The sequence below is a fragment of the Setaria italica genome, chromosome I, assembly GCF_000263155.2.
Source record: "Setaria italica strain Yugu1 chromosome I, Setaria_italica_v2.0, whole genome shotgun sequence".
Classification (NCBI taxonomy): domain Eukaryota; kingdom Viridiplantae; phylum Streptophyta; class Magnoliopsida; order Poales; family Poaceae; genus Setaria; species Setaria italica.
Window position 1 is genome coordinate 31,431,195 of NC_028450.1, and position 20,696 is coordinate 31,451,890.

At 49.2% G+C, this 20,696-nt stretch overlaps 4 protein-coding genes and 1 long non-coding RNA gene across 6 annotated transcripts; all 5 read left to right on the forward strand.

Moving 5' to 3' along the window:
- Positions 1 to 606: 606 nt before the first annotated feature.
- Positions 607 to 1,434, forward strand: LOC111257374. Its single transcript, XR_002677763.1, has 2 exons — positions 607 to 1,140; positions 1,226 to 1,434. It is a non-coding gene; the product is annotated as an uncharacterized LOC111257374 (long non-coding RNA).
- A 1,541-nt stretch (positions 1,435 to 2,975) lies between these two features.
- Positions 2,976 to 5,680, forward strand: LOC101765182 (39S ribosomal protein L41-A, mitochondrial). 2 transcript variants are annotated; one of them, XM_004953061.4, is made up of 4 exons: positions 2,976 to 3,097; positions 3,173 to 3,373; positions 4,762 to 4,826; positions 5,309 to 5,680. In XM_004953061.4, the coding sequence occupies exons 2-4, from the start codon at positions 3,226 to 3,228 to the stop codon at positions 5,396 to 5,398; spliced, it is 303 nt and encodes a 100-aa protein (XP_004953118.1). In that variant the 5' UTR covers positions 2,976 to 3,097; positions 3,173 to 3,225; the 3' UTR covers positions 5,399 to 5,680. The 2 variants fall into 2 exon arrangements, with proteins under 2 accessions (XP_004953118.1, XP_004953117.1); XM_004953060.3 differs by having other exon boundaries at positions 3,010 to 3,373.
- Positions 5,681 to 9,271: 3,591 nt separating this feature from the next.
- Positions 9,272 to 11,480, forward strand: LOC101765856 (glutaredoxin-C6). Its single transcript, XM_004953062.3, has 4 exons — positions 9,272 to 9,578; positions 10,064 to 10,152; positions 10,869 to 10,967; positions 11,163 to 11,480. The coding sequence occupies exons 1-4, from the start codon at positions 9,523 to 9,525 to the stop codon at positions 11,264 to 11,266; spliced, it is 348 nt and encodes a 115-aa protein (XP_004953119.1). The 5' UTR covers positions 9,272 to 9,522; the 3' UTR covers positions 11,267 to 11,480.
- Positions 11,481 to 15,108: 3,628 nt separating this feature from the next.
- LOC101766271 (two-component response regulator-like PRR1) lies at positions 15,109 to 18,186 on the forward strand. Its single transcript, XM_004953063.3, has 6 exons — positions 15,109 to 15,774; positions 15,974 to 16,135; positions 16,221 to 16,354; positions 16,479 to 16,646; positions 16,837 to 16,918; positions 17,030 to 18,186. Exons 1-6 carry the CDS (start codon positions 15,615 to 15,617, stop codon positions 17,878 to 17,880), a joined length of 1,557 nt encoding a protein of 518 aa, XP_004953120.1. The 5' UTR covers positions 15,109 to 15,614; the 3' UTR covers positions 17,881 to 18,186.
- A 75-nt stretch (positions 18,187 to 18,261) lies between these two features.
- LOC101764241 (purple acid phosphatase 2) lies at positions 18,262 to 20,394 on the forward strand. The gene is made up of 2 exons (XM_004955028.4): positions 18,262 to 19,159; positions 19,265 to 20,394. Exons 1-2 carry the CDS (start codon positions 18,670 to 18,672, stop codon positions 20,152 to 20,154), a joined length of 1,380 nt encoding a protein of 459 aa, XP_004955085.1. The 5' UTR covers positions 18,262 to 18,669; the 3' UTR covers positions 20,155 to 20,394.
- Positions 20,395 to 20,696: the final 302 nt, after the last annotated feature.

The following is a 20,696-nucleotide window of genomic DNA, read 5'->3' on the forward strand; positions in this document are numbered from 1 at the left end:
AAGCAATTGGGTGGCAAGTAAGAAGGATATCTGCGTTCCAAATTTTGGCAGCAAGCATGGCAATTGGTCAAAAGCTGCTACCAAATTATTACTAGTAAAAAGGTAAATGAGATCAGTATAGAGGTTGTCTTAACTTTTACCAGCATGAATGCCTTGGATGGCTGGATGCTGTACATTTACACTCAGTAATTTACTCTAGGGCAGCCCCCAAACAAGGATAGGAATGGAGAATTGTCAGCAGAAGGAATAGCTGCAGAATTGATGTTTGGTTAGACAGGAATAGCATGGATAGGGATTTCCAGACATTGCCACGCGCCCCATACAGTAAGCTTTCTTTGACTTTTCGTTATTCTTTTTTTTTCCACTAAAGCACACCACCGCTAGCCTCTTTATAATGCCACCGTGCAAGCTGTTCTTGGTTCTCACAAGAGCTTTTGCTGCATCAACACTTGCCGACTACAACCAGGTAAAAGGATTCCTCTCCTCTCCTTTCCTCTGCGCCACAGCACCCCCCCCCCCCCCCACACACACACACACACCCCGCAGATCATGGAGGGCGCATGGCAGGAGCGTCTGCATGGTTCTTGAGAGCTGCGTAAGCAGTACAGCAGCACAAGGATGGAGGACAATGGCTGCGCTCAGCTGAGCTCCTCCTCCTCATCAATGATCAGTTTGTATTTGTCCATACCTCTCATGGCCTTCTTCCCTGGCTTCCAGTTCCAGATGGCTTGGTGAGGCTTGGACAGAAACCGGCAAGTCAGAAATCGGCAATGGTGAGCTCCTACAGGAGCCTACCAGTTTAAGTTTTCCCTCTTCCTGTTGTTCCTCGTTTTCCTTCATTCCTTCTTTTTTTTCCTTTTACCTTAGAGTTGTATCTAGTGAGAGCAGAAGATTTCAGTAGAAGTCTTGCTTTCTGGAGACAATGTTTTTTCTGTTTGTTTTGGAATATCCTGCTTTGAACTGCTCGTGGTTACCCTTGTAAAGATGGCGTGTAACCTATTCTGTTGTTGGTTCTGCAACCTTGTTTGATCTCCTTTTGAAGGATACGGTTGTCGTATTTTTGGCAACCCTTGCTGTGAACTGAAGCCAACTCCGCTAGCGAAAAAACAGTGAATGGTGGTGCCCCAGTCTCACAGACATGTACTGAATCCTACTCACATACTAGTCAGGTTCTCAGGTTGGAGTAACAAAATTTATGGTTTTCTGAAGGTCTGAATTGTTGCAGTTGTAAGCTGACCCTGCGTACACTACTGCTAAGCGAAAGATGTTTTTTCCCTGCAACTTGCAAGAATATATACTGTTTGATGGTAGTACTACCACATGTAATTTCAGGCGACTGATATCCAGAAAATTTCCCTGTTTCCTGAGGCACCTATCGGCGATTCAGGGAAAATATCTTGCACATTTCCCTGGAACATTGATGTTTTCAGAAAAGTATGGCCAAGCCTCTCTTCGGCTCATGTTGGTGAATTATTCTTCCCCTGTGGGACCGTGAAACTGCATTATTCCGAAGGTGTAGTGCCGACACGCTGCTCGATGAGTGGAATTTTCACTGACACTGGAAAATAGCCTGAAACGACAGCTCTGGTGTTGCAGAATGCAGATATACTGGCAACTTTGATCATTCGTTCAGAGAGAGCTATAATTAAATCTGCATGAGCTAATTAGTTTATCCTAAACAAGTAAACATCGTATAATTAAGGACGAAGAGAATAAGTAACAATAAATTTTTCCAGTTTGCCTATGAACTTTTGTTGATTTGGGGAGGAGTGGGTGGAAGGAATGGAGAGGTTTGAGCCCACCGAATCTACTTTATCAACTTCTTCACCCGGTCGGAAGGAGAATAATTCTGCCACCGGTCTCCATAACCCTAATGGAGCTTTTTAATTTACTCGCGAAAATTATTTTTCCACCTAAAAAACGTGGTTTGTCCCACTCTCCTTTATGGATATCTTCTCCCCTCCTCGTTGATTTCCCCCCTTAATTATTTGATTTTTTTATTCGTGGAGTAATTTTTACCTCATGTTCTAGGTGTGCAAAAATAGTGTTCCACCAGTAAAAAAACCATGCCATTAGGGATAAAGGGTGAGTGCCAGTATTGCTAATCTCTACCAAGGTGGAGCATAAGAAGACCTCTGCGAGCCTTACTAACGCATTATGTTGTTCTTTGGCAAAATTGGCCTAAATTACTTGGAATAATTTTCAACTATGACCCTTTTAGCTACATGTGTTTCTTATGTCAATTTTGGAAATAAATTCTTGTGGTGCACATTGACGCATTCATGGTAATATATTACTTTTTTACAATTAACACACTTAAAAGGATGCTCGAAATCTGACAAGTGATCGACATGTATGGGTGCAATATTTCACCCCCAAGATGTTTGCGAGGGCAGGTGATGGGCCTGTTCACTTCAGCTTATAAGCCGGCTGAAAAGCTGGAACGGCTGATTTGTTGTGAGAGAAAAATAGTATTTGGTGGCCGGCTGAATAAGCTGACGCGAACAGGCTCGCGCGTGTTTCTTTGCTCCACCTGCACCTCACGCAACCCGTTACCATCCCTATACCAAGTTAATTATCTTCAAATGATCAGATCAGTTACTAGCATGTTTTGATTTGCTAGGATGCGTTAGCACTAGTACCAGCTTCAGGTGTGCACAGTCCTTGCCTCCTTAGCAGCCCTCTTCCCTCCGCCACTAAAAATACATGGATATGATGAAAATTGAGCTAAATCCGTAGTAAGTTGTGCAAACTTTACCTTCCACCTTTTACAAACTTATTAAATGAAACATGAAGATCCAATTCTTCAAAGTTCGAACTCTCGAAACAAAAGGCGCTAGTTTCAAAATGCACTCGTCTTTCCAGTGGTTCTTCAAAAAAAAAAATCATAGTCCATCGTGCGCCGCTAGCAGCCTTTCAGTTTTCAGAGCTCCAAAGTTCTCTCATTCGGCCTTCGAAGTTCGAACAGAGAATGGGCTGAACCAAACAAAGTGGTGGGCCAGCCCAAACACAGCCCACACTCTCCAGCTTCCAAGTCCAAACCCTACCACCGCCGCATCGCCGCCTCCGCCTCCGATCCCCCTTCACCGCTCGTCCCGTACGCTCCGGCCACCCTCGCCTCCGGCGACCGCCATTCCCGCAATCATTTTCTTTTTGCTTCTGCGGTGTGCAGGAACGAGCGGGAGGAAAAAGAAGCCACTTGGCTGGTACAGGCAGCGCTGAAGGATGCCGCTGGGGCTCATACTGAGTTCGCTCGGGCGGTCGATGCGGCGGAAGCGGATTTCTTCGCTAGACATCCTCTCCTCCAAACGTGCGCCCCGGGATTACTACAAGGGCAAGAACTGCAAGCCCACGGGGTTCCACACCCGCAAAGGTAACAGTACAATCAATCGGTTGTGACTTGGGGTCTAGCTTTTCCAGTTCATGGTCGCCCTCGCTCTGCAATTTATGTTTCTCTGTAGTTTACAAAATGGTAATGATTGCGGCAGTGGAATGTGAAATTTTTTAGGATTTGGAACTAAACTAACCGTAGATGAAACTTGGAATGGTAGCTGATTCCGAACTGTTTACCCTGTTTCTGTTTGGATGTATTGAGGTATTCATCACTGCATATCGAGCATGAAGAGTTTTATGAGACTAACTAAATGTTCCTAGCTTAGGATACCATGGAATTTTATGAGTAGTGAACACTATGCATTTCTTTTTTTTAAGAAAACAAACTTGGGTTTAAGTGGTCAACTCCTTTGGTAGGCTCGGATGAAAATTTTTACTGTGAATTTATCAGGTAAATATTTGCATGCATCACCCTATGTTGTATACAATAAGGCTAATGGACACAGAGTGTCTTTAGTACTATTGCGTACTGCTTGAAAAACGGCATGGAGAATAGTGAGTAATGTGGCGTAGAATTCAACAATTTCATATCATGATAATATTGGGACAGCCTTACCACTCTGAGAAATAGAATAGCAACAATTCATCCATACGAGTAGATTCTGAATTATGAATGCAACGGAAGAAACTTTGAGGTTTGAACCATGGACACTTATTAGCTGATGTGGCACCACACTAATTTTCGAAAAACCAGCAGGAGCACTGCTCATTCATTTAAGAAGGAAAGCAAGCGTTGTTTTAAATAGTTTGTATCACATAAAAGGAAGGAAAACTCGAAACACATCAGAGCACACAGAACTCATTCGATCCATGGATCACCGCAGGTCATCTTCCGTTTGATGTGGCACTGCACTAGATTTTAAGACTTAGAACTACATATTGATGTAAGCTGAAACTTTGTTTTAATCAAGCGAGTTATGTGTATACGATCTTATTGTGAGAGGTGGAGTGAACAAAGTTGTGCTCTGGTTATCTTTTTTTTTTGTTTATTAATCTTACGTTTGTATTAGTCCATTCTTCCTCCAGAAGTACAGGTTGGCTCTTTGCGATAGCGTTTAACGGGCAATGCTTGTCTAAGCCTTGAATGGTGTATAAATTCTTATCTATGGCAGTGCAGTTTGATTTTATGTTAAATGTATAGTCCTGTCATCGGGCTCTTTTTCTGACTGCAATCTTGATTTTACTTGATTCGGTCAACATCCCCATTCGCTTTAATGCTATTGCATGATAATCCATATGTTTGTATAAAACATGTTGCAAAACTCTTAGTTCCTATCCTTCCTATCGCTTTGATGAGATTTAAACTTTTAGACTTGTAGTTGTATATGTTTTTGTACATCTGTTAAAAAAGTCTGTGTGCTTTTGCAGGTGGATATGTGATTGTTGATGAAAAGTTGCCAAGATTTGTAGTCCCCGATTTGACTGATTTCAAGGTAATGAGCAGTTTTTTCCCCCCACAGTTCATGGACTTGATTTGCATGCTCTGGCTAGATATCAAGTGTCAAATTGTGCTCTTCACTCCATTCATTGTATGATGAAATTTTATGGAACGAAGAAACATATGGAAATAATAAAGTAGTTGAAAACTAAAGAAACAAAAAAAAATAGTGTGCACACAAGGAAAACTCAGCACAAGCACAAAATATAGATTTCCAAGTTTATGCTTATTGATGTTTTCTGTTAATTAGTTAAGTATTTGGAGATGCCTTCCATGTCTTAATTTATTGAGAATTTGAGATACAGTTACTTGAATGTTCAGAAATACAGTACCATTGCAAAAGCGACTTAACCATTGTTGCAAAGGTAGAGGACCTGTAGTACGTCTAGTATCATTTGACCTAGAAGTGGTAACCATTTCCTTCATCTACTCACTTATGAGTTTTGAGTAACAAATTTGCCATATAAATTACTGCAGTTGAAGCCATATGTGTCACAATGCGCCAGGGACCTCACGGCGTCCACGACATCCTCGACTACAGCTGAATCTTCTGAAAACAAGAGTTGATCTTACGCATCTGCTTTAGTGAATGCTTGCGTTTTATAAGAATGCTCTCAAGAGTTTATGTTTTCGTGGAGAGTGCCGATGTTCGGAGCTTAGCATCAGGCCATCAGCAGCCTAGCTACATGTGGACTGTTCAGATAGCTTTCTTGTAATGACAGACTTCATGCCGCAGTATAAATCGTGTCGACTTTCTTGTCCTCACATGTACCCATGCACAATTGTCGCTGTTTCTTCCTGTAAATTTGATTTTCATTTCGAAGTAAAGATTGAAGCTATGTTGCACCCCGTTGAGGATAGAAAGCAGGCAACGGACTCGATTTTTTTTTGTCCTTTTCAGGTCCATCGGTGTGAATGTTAACTACACGGATGCGTATACAAAATTAACGTAGAGAGGCATATACTGCGTGCTCTTTCTCTATCTATCGTGTCAGAAAATTCACGTCAGTAGTACAGTAGTTATTTCTGAAGCTGTTTTTTAAGAACATGTTTGGGATTACTTCGCTCCAAGTTTAGCAGCTCCGCTCCTGATTCATCTTGCCAAACACCTCCAGCTTTATACTAATTCCAGGAAAAAGTTGGATCTGGGAGCAACTTTAAGGTTTTTCTGGAGCTCCTTTATCCTCCCAAAAAACTAATTTCATACCTTCTCTTAAAGTTGGGTGGAAATTACACACCAATGCCACTGTTTACACACGTGACGCTTGAGGGAAAAAAAACACCAACGCCTCCCTCGCGATCTCCTGTTCCGCCGCCGCTCCCTCCCTCGTGATCTCCTGTTCCGCCGCTGCCCCCTCTCCCTCGCAACGCCTCATCCGCGCTCAGGCCCCTGTGCGCGCGCACCATGCCGGCGTCCCAGTCGTCCTCCCGCACCTCCACCACCCGCCCGCCCGGTCGCGCTACTCGCTGGTACGAACGCCTCTCGTCGACGCGCCGTCCAATGTCTCGCTATTTCCGTCGATGTTTGCTTGCTCGACGCCGACAGCAGCGGTGGCGAGGAGTGGTGCACTAACTCCACGTGCTCGCCGCTGTCGTGCCACTTATCCGACGACCCGCCGCAGCCGCCGCGCATTGCCGTGCCGACCTCGTGCCAGTTCCCGGACTACGACTAGTGCGCGCTGGAGAAGGTGCGGTCAACGACGACGCAGACCACGCCACGGTATGTGCATGTGCACGCGCCGGCCACCACGCCCAAGTCCGTGGCGGGCTACTCGCCGTCGCTCAACGGCTGCCGGAACTACATGTCGAGCACGCAGGCTTCGGAGGCGAAGGTGTGGTCGCAGAGCGCGCCGAAGCAGTGGCCAGAGCTCGCCTGTGGCGGCGGCGCTCGGAAGCGGGTGCCGCTGAGCGAGGTGGTGGTGGTGGAGTCACCCCGCGTGAGCTGAGCGGCGTCGGCATGCAGTGCAGGTGCGGCGGCCGCGCGCACGAGGCCTTCAGCTTCAGTCCGCCGTCATCGGCCGCATCGACCGCACGCTGGAGGTGGTCGGCGTCGAGAACGACCGCCTGGCATTCCTTCAGAGGAGGTAGTGATGGCTCCTCTCCATTGGGAATGCCAGCGAGACGACGAGAGCTTCGGGGGAGTAATTAGCAATAAGAATGTGTTTTCCTGTGTTCTTTTGCTGTTGTGTTTTGCAATGTGATCAATCATGCGACTTGTGTTACTTCCCTTTCTTTTTCTTTTTTGTGTTTATTTGCGGCAAATAAGTGTAGGAGTAAAATTAGATTCATACTGCACTTGCCATGTAAATTCTTGCCCCTATTATTGTACTGTAGCGACGGGTACGCGGGTAAGCGGCGCGGAAAAAACCATCCAAAGATAAGAGTGGCCGTTCTTACTAGTTCCTACAATTTCTAGACCTGAATTTGCATCCGTTAGTCAAAACAGGTATATAACTCTCTATTTTTTTGAAGTTAGCTGAGTGAATCTAAAAAGGTGGCGTTAGTGGAGTGGAGCTGTTTTTTTTTGAGCGGGCAGTCCAAAGGCCATTAGTTTTTACGGAGAAGCTAGCATTTTCGGAGTATATATAGAGGCAGTATAAAGAAAAAAAACTGAACGCAAAGAAAGAACACCAAATTTGCTTAGGAGGCCCACCGGACGAACCAGAGAGCCCATTATCAGCCCGTTAGGGTTTTGAGACCGAACCCACAAGCCGCCGGGCAATCACCAGCGGCGACTATAAATTGCCCTCCCTTCCTCCACAGGTTAAACACCGCCGCCGCTTCCTCCGTCTTCGCTGGTATCGTCTTCGTCTCGCGGATTAGAATAGATTTGGTTCTTTGCTCTGCGTTTTGATTTGATTTCCCTTCAAAATTGCGGCTCCCTTGTGCTTCGTCATCTGGTCTCTGGGATGATCGGTCTCGTACCAATCGGTTCCCAGTAGACTCGTTCCCTTGAAGCAACATCACCCTGTTGTATCCTGAGCTCGCCTTCGTAATGTGCCCTCGGATCTTTTTGGCGCCGCTGGGTACGCTGCGACTCTTACATACATGAATTACCGCCGCATCCCACCATCGATCTGGTAGTTCTTCCCTTTTAAAGTTTAATCTGATGTGCGATTTGTTTTGTGAAAGCATTTTTTGTTTTTATTCTTGCTGGCAACGGTGATGAGTCCTACAGACCTGTAATGACTCCTGCGGAGATGATCGCATGGTCAAAGAACATCTAAGGGACTGAGTTGTCTCAGCAGCTTATCAATCCATCTATAGTCTTGTTTAGTAGTGTTTTGGTCTAGCATATCTTGTGTCTGGCTTCCCTTGATTTCGTTGTGCCTGTGAGCCCGTATGGTTCGTGGGCAGTGCCAAGAATGTGAAGCAACAGCGACTGTTCCTCTCGCTATCCGGCGCGGATCTTTTTGATGCGATGGGACGTCGAGGAACTACAATTTTCATTGTTTTGCTCAGTCTTTTGAATTTGCAATTTAGTTGGCAAATTTTATACTTGTGGTTTGTCTGACGAAGTTCAGTGGACGAATACATCGGAAAAGAACACAGATTCAATCTGAATAGAGCAGCATACAAACCGTAAGGTCACCCCATTGCTATCCTCTGCATCTAGCGGATGAAACATGAAACTATGAAAGTATGAAACTGGTTGTTGTCTATAATAATAACTAGATTAATATCTGTCAGCGCAGTATTGGGCAAAATGAATCATTTTTTTTGAGGGCAGACAAAATGATATCAGGTTCTGCGCGTGGAATAGACCAGCTGATCTTAGCCCAATGTCAGAGCTCGACCTGGATTGGCCCACTCGTGTATTCAACCAATGGGCTAAACTTCGTGAAGTTGATGGATTGCACAAATGGACCAATCTGGACTTATTGAAATAGATGGGCCAATACGGGCTTAATATACACTTGATGGACCTCCCTTCGTGCCGAAATCGCAGCTGCGACCGGTCTAAGTATTCGAAGGCTGAAGTAGCCTGGCCCTGCAGGAGCTGTCCGATTTGGAAGGCGCATGAGAGCGGCGGCGGGGTGGGCCTCCGGCTCCACGCGAGACGCCGGGCGAGGGGACCCGAACGGCGTCGGGCGTGCGGGAGGCGGCGGCGCTACGTCCCCGCGCGGATGGAGAGACGGGACGGCAGGCAACAGGGCGATGAGGAGATTTCTGCAGCATGGCTTGTGTGAGCCTGGCTCCGCTGGTACGCGGGCTGCTCGCGTTCTTCTGGAGCCAGGCTAATGGGGGGTTGCTGCATAGCTGGAGCCTGGCTAAAGCGTTAACCAGGTAACCAAAGATGGGTTGGGCGGCCTGCTGGAGCCTGGCTAGCCTAGGAGTTAGCCAGGCAACCAAACACGCCCTCAGCCCTCCCACAAATGTCCGCGCGCAGCTGACCGGCGCAAACGTCAGGTCGTGCGTGGGTGCGCTCCTGGCTTAGCGTGCGCGGCGAGGCCATCGGGCGTCGTCGACACGGGCAGCGGCGGCGCACAAGAAAACCATCTCGTTTTCGACTTTTCGTCCGTTCCCGCGACAAATCTGCACCGCCCGGTCGTATATAAACAGGACGGGCGGGGTCGGCTCCGAAATCACACGGCTGTCCAGTTTTCTGAAAATCACACGCACAGACATCCTCTTCCTCGCCCGCCCCAGCAACGAGCCAACGACCAACGGAAGAAACGAGCAAACCGCCCATGGCGCTCGAGAAGGCCAAGGAGATCGTCGCTTCCTCCCCCGTCGTCGTCTTCAGGTCTCTCCCCCATCTACGCTTTGTTTCTACTGCCCTTTACAGATCGAGCAAACTTTGGTCTGGATCTTAGAGTTGGAATCATACATAGGTGACCGTGTAGTCATCCCTTATCCGTGGTGGTGCTGTTTTTTTGCCTCCTTGCTAATTTGCAGTTTGCTCGGCTTGGTCTAGAACATAAGGTCATTTGTGGATTGTGATAGACATCAGGATTCATTCTTTTCTTCTTTTCTTTTACCGGTAATTTAACAATATGCTGCTGCACATGGTGTGTTTGTTCACTGTTCTTGTTCATGCCAACAAGTGGACAGCTAAAATATGATCACTCCCTTTGCTATCCATTAATAACATTTATGATGAAAGGGTGTGCATACATGTCAGGCAATTCTGTTGGTATGCTTACGGGTTAACAGAATTTATATTTTTGCTTCAACTTTCCTGAAGTCTTATTTTGATATTTCCTGATATTGTAATTTGGATGACCACAGCAAAACCTACTGTCCTTTCTGCACCCGAGTGAAACAATTGCTAGCACAGTTGGGGGCGAATTACAAGGCTGTTGAACTGGATGTGGAAAGTGAGTGTTTTGATTTTAGTGTACTTCTTTTATTCTGTATAGTTTGCAATTAGGCAGATAAATGTTCTGAAAATTTGAACCCGTTATCTCCTTTAGAATTACAAGGAACATAGTCTGATTCATAAACCTTAATAGTCAAGAAATTGAACCTATTAAAGAAGGTTAATTTTTACGATATTGACTAATGATGCTCCTAGAAACCAATCATATGTAGACTTATCAGCTCATCTATCAACTGAAAGATATTGTTACTTAAGTTTAACCAAGAGATGAAATTTTTTTTTTTTGGTCTGGTTCTTGTTAAATTTTACATATTGTTCACTGCAAAACACTTGTTTTGATCAAATTGCAGTCCTGAAAGTGGCTGGATACTACTGAGCATGTAATCATTGGGGCAATCAAATAAGAGCTTACTTAGTACTTCTGCAAACCATGTAGGAATCTGCCTAACGTTTTAGTGCCATTATCAGATTGATTTATCATAATAATACACTGTAAAAATTTGCTCCTTGAATGAAGAACGAAAATATGTTATGTTAACGAAATAGCATGATCAATTAGATCATTTAGCAACAACGCATATCATGTGTCTTTTTTTGACAGTGCAATTACATGAGCAATTTTAACATGTTTCAAGTACTCCTCGTAGATAACAAGATGCATGCATTCTATGAGAATCCTGTGCTGAACTATTACGTTTTTATCACTTTGCGAAGGTGATGGATCTGATTTGCAATCAGCTCTTGCTGAATGGACTGGGCAGAAAACTGTTCCAAATGTCTTCATTAAAGGGCAACATATCGGTGGCTGTGATGGTGAGTCGTTGCCTTCTGAAATCATGTTATTATCGTACTGATCCCAAGAAAACTATAAGTTGCATTCACTTTGTTGCTGTCTTACTGGCCAGTCAGATTTTTTTTTTTGTGTGCACTGCGTTTTAAGCTGAATAGCATCTTGCTCATTTGCATCTGAAATTTGTCTTGACGGTGGTATTAACACTTCCTGAGCAGCTACCGTAGCAATGCACAACGATGGGAAGCTGGTGCCTCTTCTGGCGGAGGCTGGAGCAATTGCCAGTGCCAGTGCCAAGGCCACTGCCACTCCGTCTTTGTAGACAGGTTCTACATTGTCATTCTGGTCGCTTGGTGGCTATATGCAATTGTTGCATACTAATGTGATTGTCGTATAATAAAGATGAATAAGGGGTTTCATCGACCTCAATTGCCTCTTGGCTTCGGTGTTGACTGTAAGTCTGTAATTGTAGCTTCAGGTGGCTATTAAGCCTCTTTGCAGATCTTCAGACACAAATAAATCATTTCTCCTGCTAACCACATCTGTACGGCCCTGTACCTATCAGTAAATTTTTTTTCTTCTGTTCAAAGAAAACCTATCAGTAAAGTGGCGTCGATTAGGCGCTGCAAGTCTGCAACATCCCATTCAGTCACGATTTCAAACAGTAAGTTCAGGGGGTCACTATTACCATGTCACATAGAGCGTAAGAGACCCGTAGCGCCAAGCATACAGTCGTCCCCCCAAAATTGAGCCCCCTTTGGCACGACTTATCGAGCGGCTTCTAGAGCGGCTTTTGATGAAGCCGTGCCAAATGCTAGAATGCAAAACGGCTCACCCGCGAAAGCCAGCAGAATCCTCGCAAAATGCGGTCTCTGCGTTCCTCCACCCGCCGGAAGCCAAAAATAGTGGCTTATTCCGGCTCCTCCTCATCATTTCCATCCTTGTCCTGGGCGCTGGTGCAGGGCGGACGAAGATTGGTGGTGGCGGCAGAGGGAGCCGGGGCCGGAGGAGGAGGGCCGGGGTGGCGGCGGAGGGAGCCGGGGCCGATGGGGGGGGGGGTGGAAGGGCGGAGGAGGAGGGTCAGGGTGGCGGATAAGGCCAGGATGGGAAGTGGGAGGGAGAGGCCGATCGGATAAGGAGAGAGGAGGGGAAAAGAAAGAAGGGGAGAAGGAAAGAGAAATAAAAAAGAAAAGAAAAAGGAAGAGAAAAAAGAAAAAGAAAAGAGAAAAAAAAATATAAGCGTATTTTGGATATTTGATATCTTCTTTCCATTCTAAAAAGCTAGGAGAACCCATTTTCAAACGTTTTCATACAAAATAAGCCAGAGCTAGAAAAAGCTACCTTTTCAGATGAGCTAGAGCCAGGACTGTTTTTTCACGAGCCAAAGCCATGCCAAACGGGTCCTGAAAGTTCAAACAATCAGGTTTAAGATTCCCTGCGAGAATGTGACAGAGGGCCATGTTTTTGTGTAAACTGCAACCAGAGTGGGAGGCTGGAACCCGGACACTCTCTAAATAAAAAAAAGGAAAGCTAAACTATGCTTGGGCATTTTTTCCAGCTCCCCACACTCGAATTTTTGCTTCCCCCATCTCTCCCTTGTTCTCTAGCTCCGGCGAGCCCCGACGAGCTCCGACGAGCTTTTAGGGTTCGGGGTTGGGGGCGTACCTATCTCCGGCAGACCTAGAGGAAGCTCCGGGGTGGCAGGATAGCGGGCGGTGGTGGCGGTAGAGACGGCGGCGAGGCGGGGTGGCGGGGGTACCGTTCGTCGCGGCAGCGGTGGACCCCGGCTAGGCGGTGGAGGGGTGGGGCGAGCACCGGCGACGAATTAGTGTGGGGGCAGTCGAGATGGCGGCGGGAGCCGCTGACAGGCAGGGCAGCGACAGAGGCAGGGGCAACCGGCGCCGGGGACCTCAACCAAGCAGCCAAATGGAGAAGGGGCAGGGAGGAGGGAGGGGCGGTGGAGGAAGGCGGGCCAGCGTCGGCAAGGCGGAGGGCAGCGGCGGTGGGATGGAGGGTGGCGGAGGTCGGGAGGACGACGGGCTGCGCGAGTGGATGGATAAGAAAGGGTGGGGGAGGTAAAAGGATGTTAGGCCGAGCTATTCGTTTTAGATCTATCACAATCCACAAGTACACAATAGATAGCCAAAAAAATGCATCATTGTTCAGTGTCATGATCATCGTTCGTCAGGAATTTATTTTTTTAAAAAATAAGCAGGAGCACTGCTAATTTATTTATAAAATTCAAATTGATCTCTACTCTTAAGCATTTAAGGAAGCTAAGATACACTACGTAGGTCTAGATTCCCACGAGCTCGGCGTCTCAGCCAGACATCCTCCTGAATTTTGTGAAAAAGTTGCATTGGCCGGAGGGTTTGGCCTTGAAATACTCGTCTATTTCGTTCGTTTCATATGTTCCATGTTGTGAGGGATATGAACGCTGCCTTATATCGTCTCTATCTTGTGCTGAACAGCTGCAACGCTCTTGTCCACCATGCTTCCACTTCTTCATTGTCATTAGCTGGAATGGTGACCTTCAGGTGCTCACTAGCAGCCATACTTCCTTGGAGTAACTGCAATGCAGGCACATATGAACTGTTGTTTCCGATTTTTGATGCTGTTACATTGCCAATTTCTAGCCAGCAGTTTGTCAGGAATTTACAACTGCGCCTTTGATCGGACAACAGAGGCGAGCCAAATGGCCCATTGCTGATTCTGCTGCTAGGGTTGCATCTCCACAGCCACCATTTGAATCGTCAAACCGAGCAAAAGGCCGAACGCACGCACGATGGCAGACAGCCGAGGCGACGGTAGGCCAAACGAAACCATGCTCCTCCGTGACTACCACAACTATAAAGTTCATTAGCCCCAATTAAAATTCAGATCAATATTTTAACAAAACCTATTCAACATTTCAACAAATCAGATTCAACATTTTGTAGAAGTCAGATTCAACATTTTGTAGAAGTCAGGTCAACATCTAAAAATACTAGATTCAACATTTTAAAAATATAGATCAACATTTTGTAACAAAACATAACATTCTACATTTTTCACTATCTATTTCAACATTTAAACAAACAAGATTCAAACATTGTTCAACATTTAAACAAACAAGATTCAAACATTGTTCCAAATAAGAATCAACATTTTTTCCCCCTGTCTTCTTCCTCAAGTCCGGCGGGCAACCGGACGGCGCGGTGCCAGAGGGGCGGCGTCGCCCGCGGCCGACGGCGCGCCGCGCGCAGGGCCGGCAGCGGCGCGCGGGTCGGCGGTGCCCGCGGCCAGCGGCGCGCGTGGCCGGCAGGGAGCCGGTCAGTCCAGGGCGGCGGCGCCGGGCCAAGAGGCGGCGGCGTGCTGTGGCCCGTGGGAGAAGCTAGGGTTGAGGAGGAGTGGAGACACATCCAACGGCTGGTATTGCGTGCACGAATCTCAAATAATGGGAGTTGGATATGGATAAAACTTCCGGAAGCTTTCCCGACGAAAACAGCGTAGCCGGGCCGCCGGGGCCCGCCCGCGGCACGAGCCGCCACCACCGCCTGTCACTCTCTCCCACGATCGGAACGAGAAGAAAGAGATCACAACTGAGCGTCAGCGTCCGCGGCCGCGGCGTGATCCGGAACAAGGGGCGGGGAGGCGGCCACCGTGGCCGCCCGCGCCGGCGCTCGTGGGGGGCAACGGTCGAAGGTGGCGGGCATGGGCGCGCCGGGAACGGGAGGGGATGAGCTCGAGGACGTGGCGCGCGCGGCCCACCACCCCGGCCGGCGCGGCCCGCCTCCGCCTCTCGTTTCGTAGCCCCGCCTGGCCCAGCTGGCCGGTCTGTCCCCCCGAGTCTCCGTTAACAAGGCCCAGCGACCAGAAGCGTGGCTCCACCAGGTGGGGCCGGCTCGGGCTAAAGATATTTCCGGGACGCCTCGCCCGCCGACACGTAGGCCAAAAAGCGAAGCGTTTAACGGAGGAGCCAGAGCTAGATATTTTCGCCCGGTCAGCCTCACCCGCTGCCCGGCTGGGCCCCATAGCCGCGCCCGGACGGCACCTGCTCGCCCGCGCCTCGCGCGCGCGGGCGGCCGAGATCGCGCGGCCGGCACGCCCGAGCGCGCCGAGCCGTCGCCTCCTCGCCTCGTGTTTTATTTTACTCCGCGGCCGCGGCGCCGTGCGGCTGGCTGGCTGGCTTCTCCTTCCCCCCTTCCGCGCCGAGCGAGGCAGGCTGCTGCTGTGGCTGCGTGCCCCACCGCACTCACCGAGGGAAAGCGAAAAAAAGCGAGGAAAATATCCTGCTTCCAGCGCAGCACCCCGCAGCAGCAGAGGAGGAGAGAGCGGACGCCATCGCCAGTCGCCACCGCCGGTGCCGCCCCTGAATAGATTAGGCGCGGATAATGGTGGGGGCCCGACCGCGACGGGCCGAGGAGCGCGCCGCCGCCGGTGGCGACCCCAGCCGCTGCTGATTGCTGTACTCGCCTACCATCATCGGTGGTGGTGGTAGCTCGCCAGGCGCCGGATTGATTGGGGGGACGATGCTGCCGGCCTCGGGGACGGAGGAGGAGGCGCCCGCAGATCCAGCGACAGTCCACGTCTCCGGCTCCGGCCGGTGCTGAATCGGACGCTTCGGGTTGGTGTCGCGCGCTTGGTGGAGGAGCGCGTGGTTGGTGCGTGGGGGGTTTGACGGTTTGGGTATGGTGGGCGGCGGCGAGGGGGATCGCGTTGGCGGCGGCGCCGGGGTGGGGGGAGGGCAGCAGTTCGTGGACCGGAGCAAGGTCAGGATCCTGCTTTGCGACGGCGACGCCACCAGCTCGCGGGAGGTGCTGCGGCTCCTCTGCAACTGCTCGTACCAAGGTTAGTCAAACCTCTTCAATTTCAACCGTACCTGGTTTCCCGGATTAGGATTTTGTTTTGCTTATCGCTGTGAGCTTAATCATTAGTTGTAGTATATAGTACTAATATGTTCGCTTCTAATCATGGAATCTGTTACGCGTCATGTGTGCTTACTGTTGTGCTGGTGCTGATGCTGATGCTGGTGAACTTTATGTTTCAGTAACTTGCGCCAAGTCTCCGCGGCAGGTGATCAATATTCTCAACTACGAGGGTGGCGAGATAGACATCATCCTGGCTGAGGTCGATCTGCCGGTCACAAAGTGCTTCAAGATGCTCAAGTACATTGCCAGGAACAAGGACCTGCGCCACATCCCCATCATCAGTAAGCTGCCTTCCTGCTCTGTGTCTTCTACCGATTCCCATGACGTGCTTGTAGTGATCGTCCTCCTGTTGATGGAGCTATGCAGTGATGTCCAACAGAGACGAGGTCTCCGTTGTTGTCAAGTGCTTGCGGCTTGGGGCAGCAGAGTACCTGGTGAAGCCGCTGCGCACAAATGAGCTGCTGAACCTATGGACCCATGTGTGGCGGCGGCGACGGATGGTAAAGGCCACTATGCTGATTCACCTTAGCCTCTGTGTTAAAAGCATGCTCTAAGCTGAGATGCTTGTGGGTGTTGCTGTACCTGTATGAATTGTTCTTTAAAACTGGGTACTGGTGTTGGCAGCTTGGTTTGCCCGAGAAGAACTTCTTCAATGACAACTTCGAGTTGGTGCTCTCAGAACCTAGTGACGCCAATACCAATAGCACCACCCTCCTCTCAGATGAGACAGATGATAGGCCAAAAGAAAACATGAATCAAGAAACGGGCACCTCAAATCAACGCGAACACGAGGTAACATTAGGAAGTTTGTCGCATTCCAGATATTCTTTTTGCTGTTTTAGTAGGTTTCCATTTTTCTGCTTTGATGAGTTGCCACAAAGATGTGCCCGGTTTCCTTGTATGTTGTATGATGACGGCATGCTAACATGTATGCATTCAGATACTTGTTTAAGCTCTGTTCCATTTCTTGGCGTGTTTCCAGTCTAATCCTTCTGTTGCTGAGCCTGAGCAAAGAGGCAAAATGGAGGGTGTGCCAGGTTCTGTTGTAGATGCCGATCAAGCATGTAAGATATTTCAGTCCGACCTGTCTTTTCCTGTAATAATTGGTCTTCCTTTTTCATTTTTAATCACTCCTACTTCTAATCTGTTTCCTGTTTGATTCTTTTAATTGCCAGCATCACCAGGAATAATGTTTTCACGCCCCATAAAAACTAACCTGAGGGTTGGCGAATCGTCTGCGTTTCTAGCATATGTTAAGTCAAGCACCCCAGCCACCAGCTCATTTGATAGTGAATTACAAAGAGGTGGCAGTCGGTTAGATTCTTTGGATAACCAGGGTAATTGCTCTAGCGCAACTGACAGAAGTGACACTGGTACTGATGTAAATATTCGGGATAAAGAAGGCTTTGAGATGCCTGTACAGTACCCTATGGTATGCTTTTCTTCCTCTAACACACATATGGAGCGAAGCAATGAAGGCCAAAATGATACTTCAGGAACTCCGCCTATGTACCAGTACCCATTTTATTATCCAGGGATGGTAGAGCACAGCATAGCACTTTCTTCGGCGCAAAATTTTCAAGAAAACATAAACAATGCTCAAGCATATACACCACCAACAATGATCCCACAGTACAATGTTTATCCCCAATGCCATGCTGTACCTATGATGTCATCATTTCAGTTTAATCCTGCTGGTATGGTTATGCACTCAAGTCATATACCGACACAAAACATGTGGTCATCAGTGTCAAGCACCCCAGTGCCTGAGGAAACATGCAGTCGCTCTGAAAGGAGGGCCGCAGCACTTGCCAAGTTCAGGCAGAAAAGGAAAGAACGCTGTTTTGACAAGAAAGTGAGGTATGTAAATCGGAAGAAACTTGCTGAAACAAGGCCAAGGGTACGAGGGCAGTTTGTTAGGCAGGCAAGCAATACCGATGTTATCAGCACTGGAGATGATATCTCCGAAGATGAAGATGATGATCCATCATCCAGGGAGGTAGAGATTATTTCTTCTCCAGAGTAGTGGTGGAAAGGTCCTCTATGTGAAAAGATAGAGTGCAGATGATTACTGCTCGCTTTGTTACAACTCAGTAGACCTAGGCAATACATTCTTCTACTGGGAAAGGCAATACACCCTTCCGCTCACACAGTATACCCTTTTTGTCCCTGAAAAACATGTTACATGTGGCAATACCACCATTGTTACTCTGGACATTTTGGAGAATCATCTTTTGATAGTTTTGTTGTAGTTATGCTAATTAGTGACGCACAGACCAGTGTAAGTCAATATAATCTTATTGCAGACCGATATCTGCTTTTTTGAGGTAAACAGGGCTATTGTCGTACATACTGCATATTCTAAGTTGATTCCACATTTCGGTTTCCCAGTCCATGTGCAGTTTAGATGAATTAGCCATGATAGAAATTGTATTATGTACTTGGGCTGAGCCTGTCTTCCCCAGTCCCTCTCGGCTCTCGCACAAAGCACAATCTGGATTCTGGAGTGACCTGTGTCTATGATACAGGAAAATATCGTGATTGAGTGGGGCCAGAGGAGCTGGGTCGACCTGTTCCAGAGGGGCCACCTGCCGGCGCGGATAAACGGAGTTTCTGTTGCGGAATGCCGCATCAGTCTGTTGAGAGGCGAGGGAAGAGCAACCAGTCAACCGCCACCGCCGCCGCCGCCGCCATCGGCCATCGGCCATCGCTACGTTCTATATAGATCGAGTCAGAGAGAATAGAACAGCAGAGACAGAGAGACTATCAGTATCAGAGATATACGGAGGAAAGAGCCGGAGGAGATCTAGCCACGATGCCGATGGGGCGCGTTCTGGCCATGCTCCTGCTCCTCGCGGCGCGCGCGGGCGTCCCGTGCGCCACCGCCGGCGTCACGAGCCCGTACCGGAGGAGCCTGCAGATGCTCCCCGACATGCCGCTCGACGCCGACGTGTTCCGCCCGCCGCCGGGGTTCAACGCGCCGGAGCAGGTGCACATCACGCTGGGAGACCAGACGGGGCGCGCCATGATCGTGTCGTGGGTGACCCCCGAGCACGCCGGCAGCAACGTCGTGCGCTACGGGCTCTCCGCCCACCACCTCACGTTCACTGCCGAGGGCACCGTCCAGCGCTACACCTTCGGGCCGTCGTACAAGTCGGGGTACATCCACCACGCCACCCTCACGGACCTCGAGTACGGCACCAGGTACCTGTACCGCATCGGCTTCGGCTACGCCGTCAGGACCTTCTCCTTCAAGACGCCTCCCAAGCCTGGCCCCGATGTGCCCTTCAAGTTCGGCTTGATTGGTTGGTCAATAATGGATTCTATTCCTTGCATGCCTCGGGATGTAGTGCAATTTGCATCTGATCGATCGTTCACACTGCTCCATTGTATTGTGCTTTTATCTGCAGGTGATCTCGGGCAGACGTACCACTCGAACGACACGCTGACGCACTACGAGGCGTCCAACGCCGACGCGGTGCTCTTCATCGGCGACCTGTCGTACGCCGACAACTACCCGCAGCACGACAACAACCGGTGGGATTCGTGGGGCCGCTTCACCGAGAGGGTGGTGGCGTACCAGCCGTGGATCTGGACCACGGGGAACCACGAGCTCGACTTCGTCCCGGAGATTGGCGAGACGGAGCCCTTCAAGCCGTTCCGGAACCGGTACCCGACGCCGTTCGCGGCTTCCGGGAGCACGCAGCCGCACTGGTACTCGGTGAGGATGGCCTCGGCGCACGTCATCGTGCTGTCGTCCTACTCGGCGTACGGCAAGTACACGCCGCAGTGGGCGTGGCTCAAGGCGGAGCTGGCGCGCGTCGACCGCTCCGTGACGCCGTGGCTGGTCGTGTGCGTGCACTCGCCGTGGTACAACAGCAACGACTACCACTACATGGAGGGCGAGACGATGCGGGTGCAGTTCGAGCAGTGGCTCGTCGACGCCAGGGCCGACCTGGTGCTGGCCGGCCACGTGCACTCGTACGAGCGCACCCACCGCGTGTCCAACGTCGCCTACGACGTCGCCAACGGCAAGGCCACGCCCGTGCTCAACGGCTCGGCGCCGGCGTACGTGAACATCGGCGACGGCGGCAACATCGAGGGCCTCGCCGACAAGTTCCGGTGGCCGCAGCCGGACTACTCGGCGTTCCGGGAGGCGAGCTTCGGGCACGCCACGCTGGAGATCATGAACAGGACGCACGCCTTGTACCAGTGGCACCGCAACGACGACGGCGTCAAGGTCGTCGCCGACGAGGCGTGGTTCACCAACCGGCATTTCCTGCCCACCGACACCAACTAATATAATCGCTCTCGATCGATCCTAACCGGTGGTTTCATCGGCAAGGTTATTGGTATAGAAGAGTGTTGCAATGTATTTTTGGATTATTAGTCGGAGGAACTAGCTTGTGAGATTAGAGAATCAGAGGTAGAGAGTTCTTAAAATTCGATGAACATTGCCCATTTCTTGTAGCCCTTATTAATAATTAATAATCCATTGTTGGTAGAGTCTGCATAAGGCCTCGACTACATGCAAACTCAACGACGAATAACCTACCTGGAGTAGCATGAAGCTGAGCCTTAGATTACCTCCCTTTTTAGAAAGGGGATCCAGTTATGCTCCAACGAGAAGACCAAGAGAAGCTGCCTGGAATTCCTAGGAGCCCAGGAAATACAAGTCTAGACTCCGATGTACTTTTAGTAGATAAGCATGTTAGCAGTCAAAGAGAATGAGGTCGAAATAAAAAGGAGAATGAGGTCTAAATGATCTGAGGGACACATACATAATATTAGGAAGCGCGATCCATTAACAGCATAGCATTACATAGTGTCTGAATCTGCTGG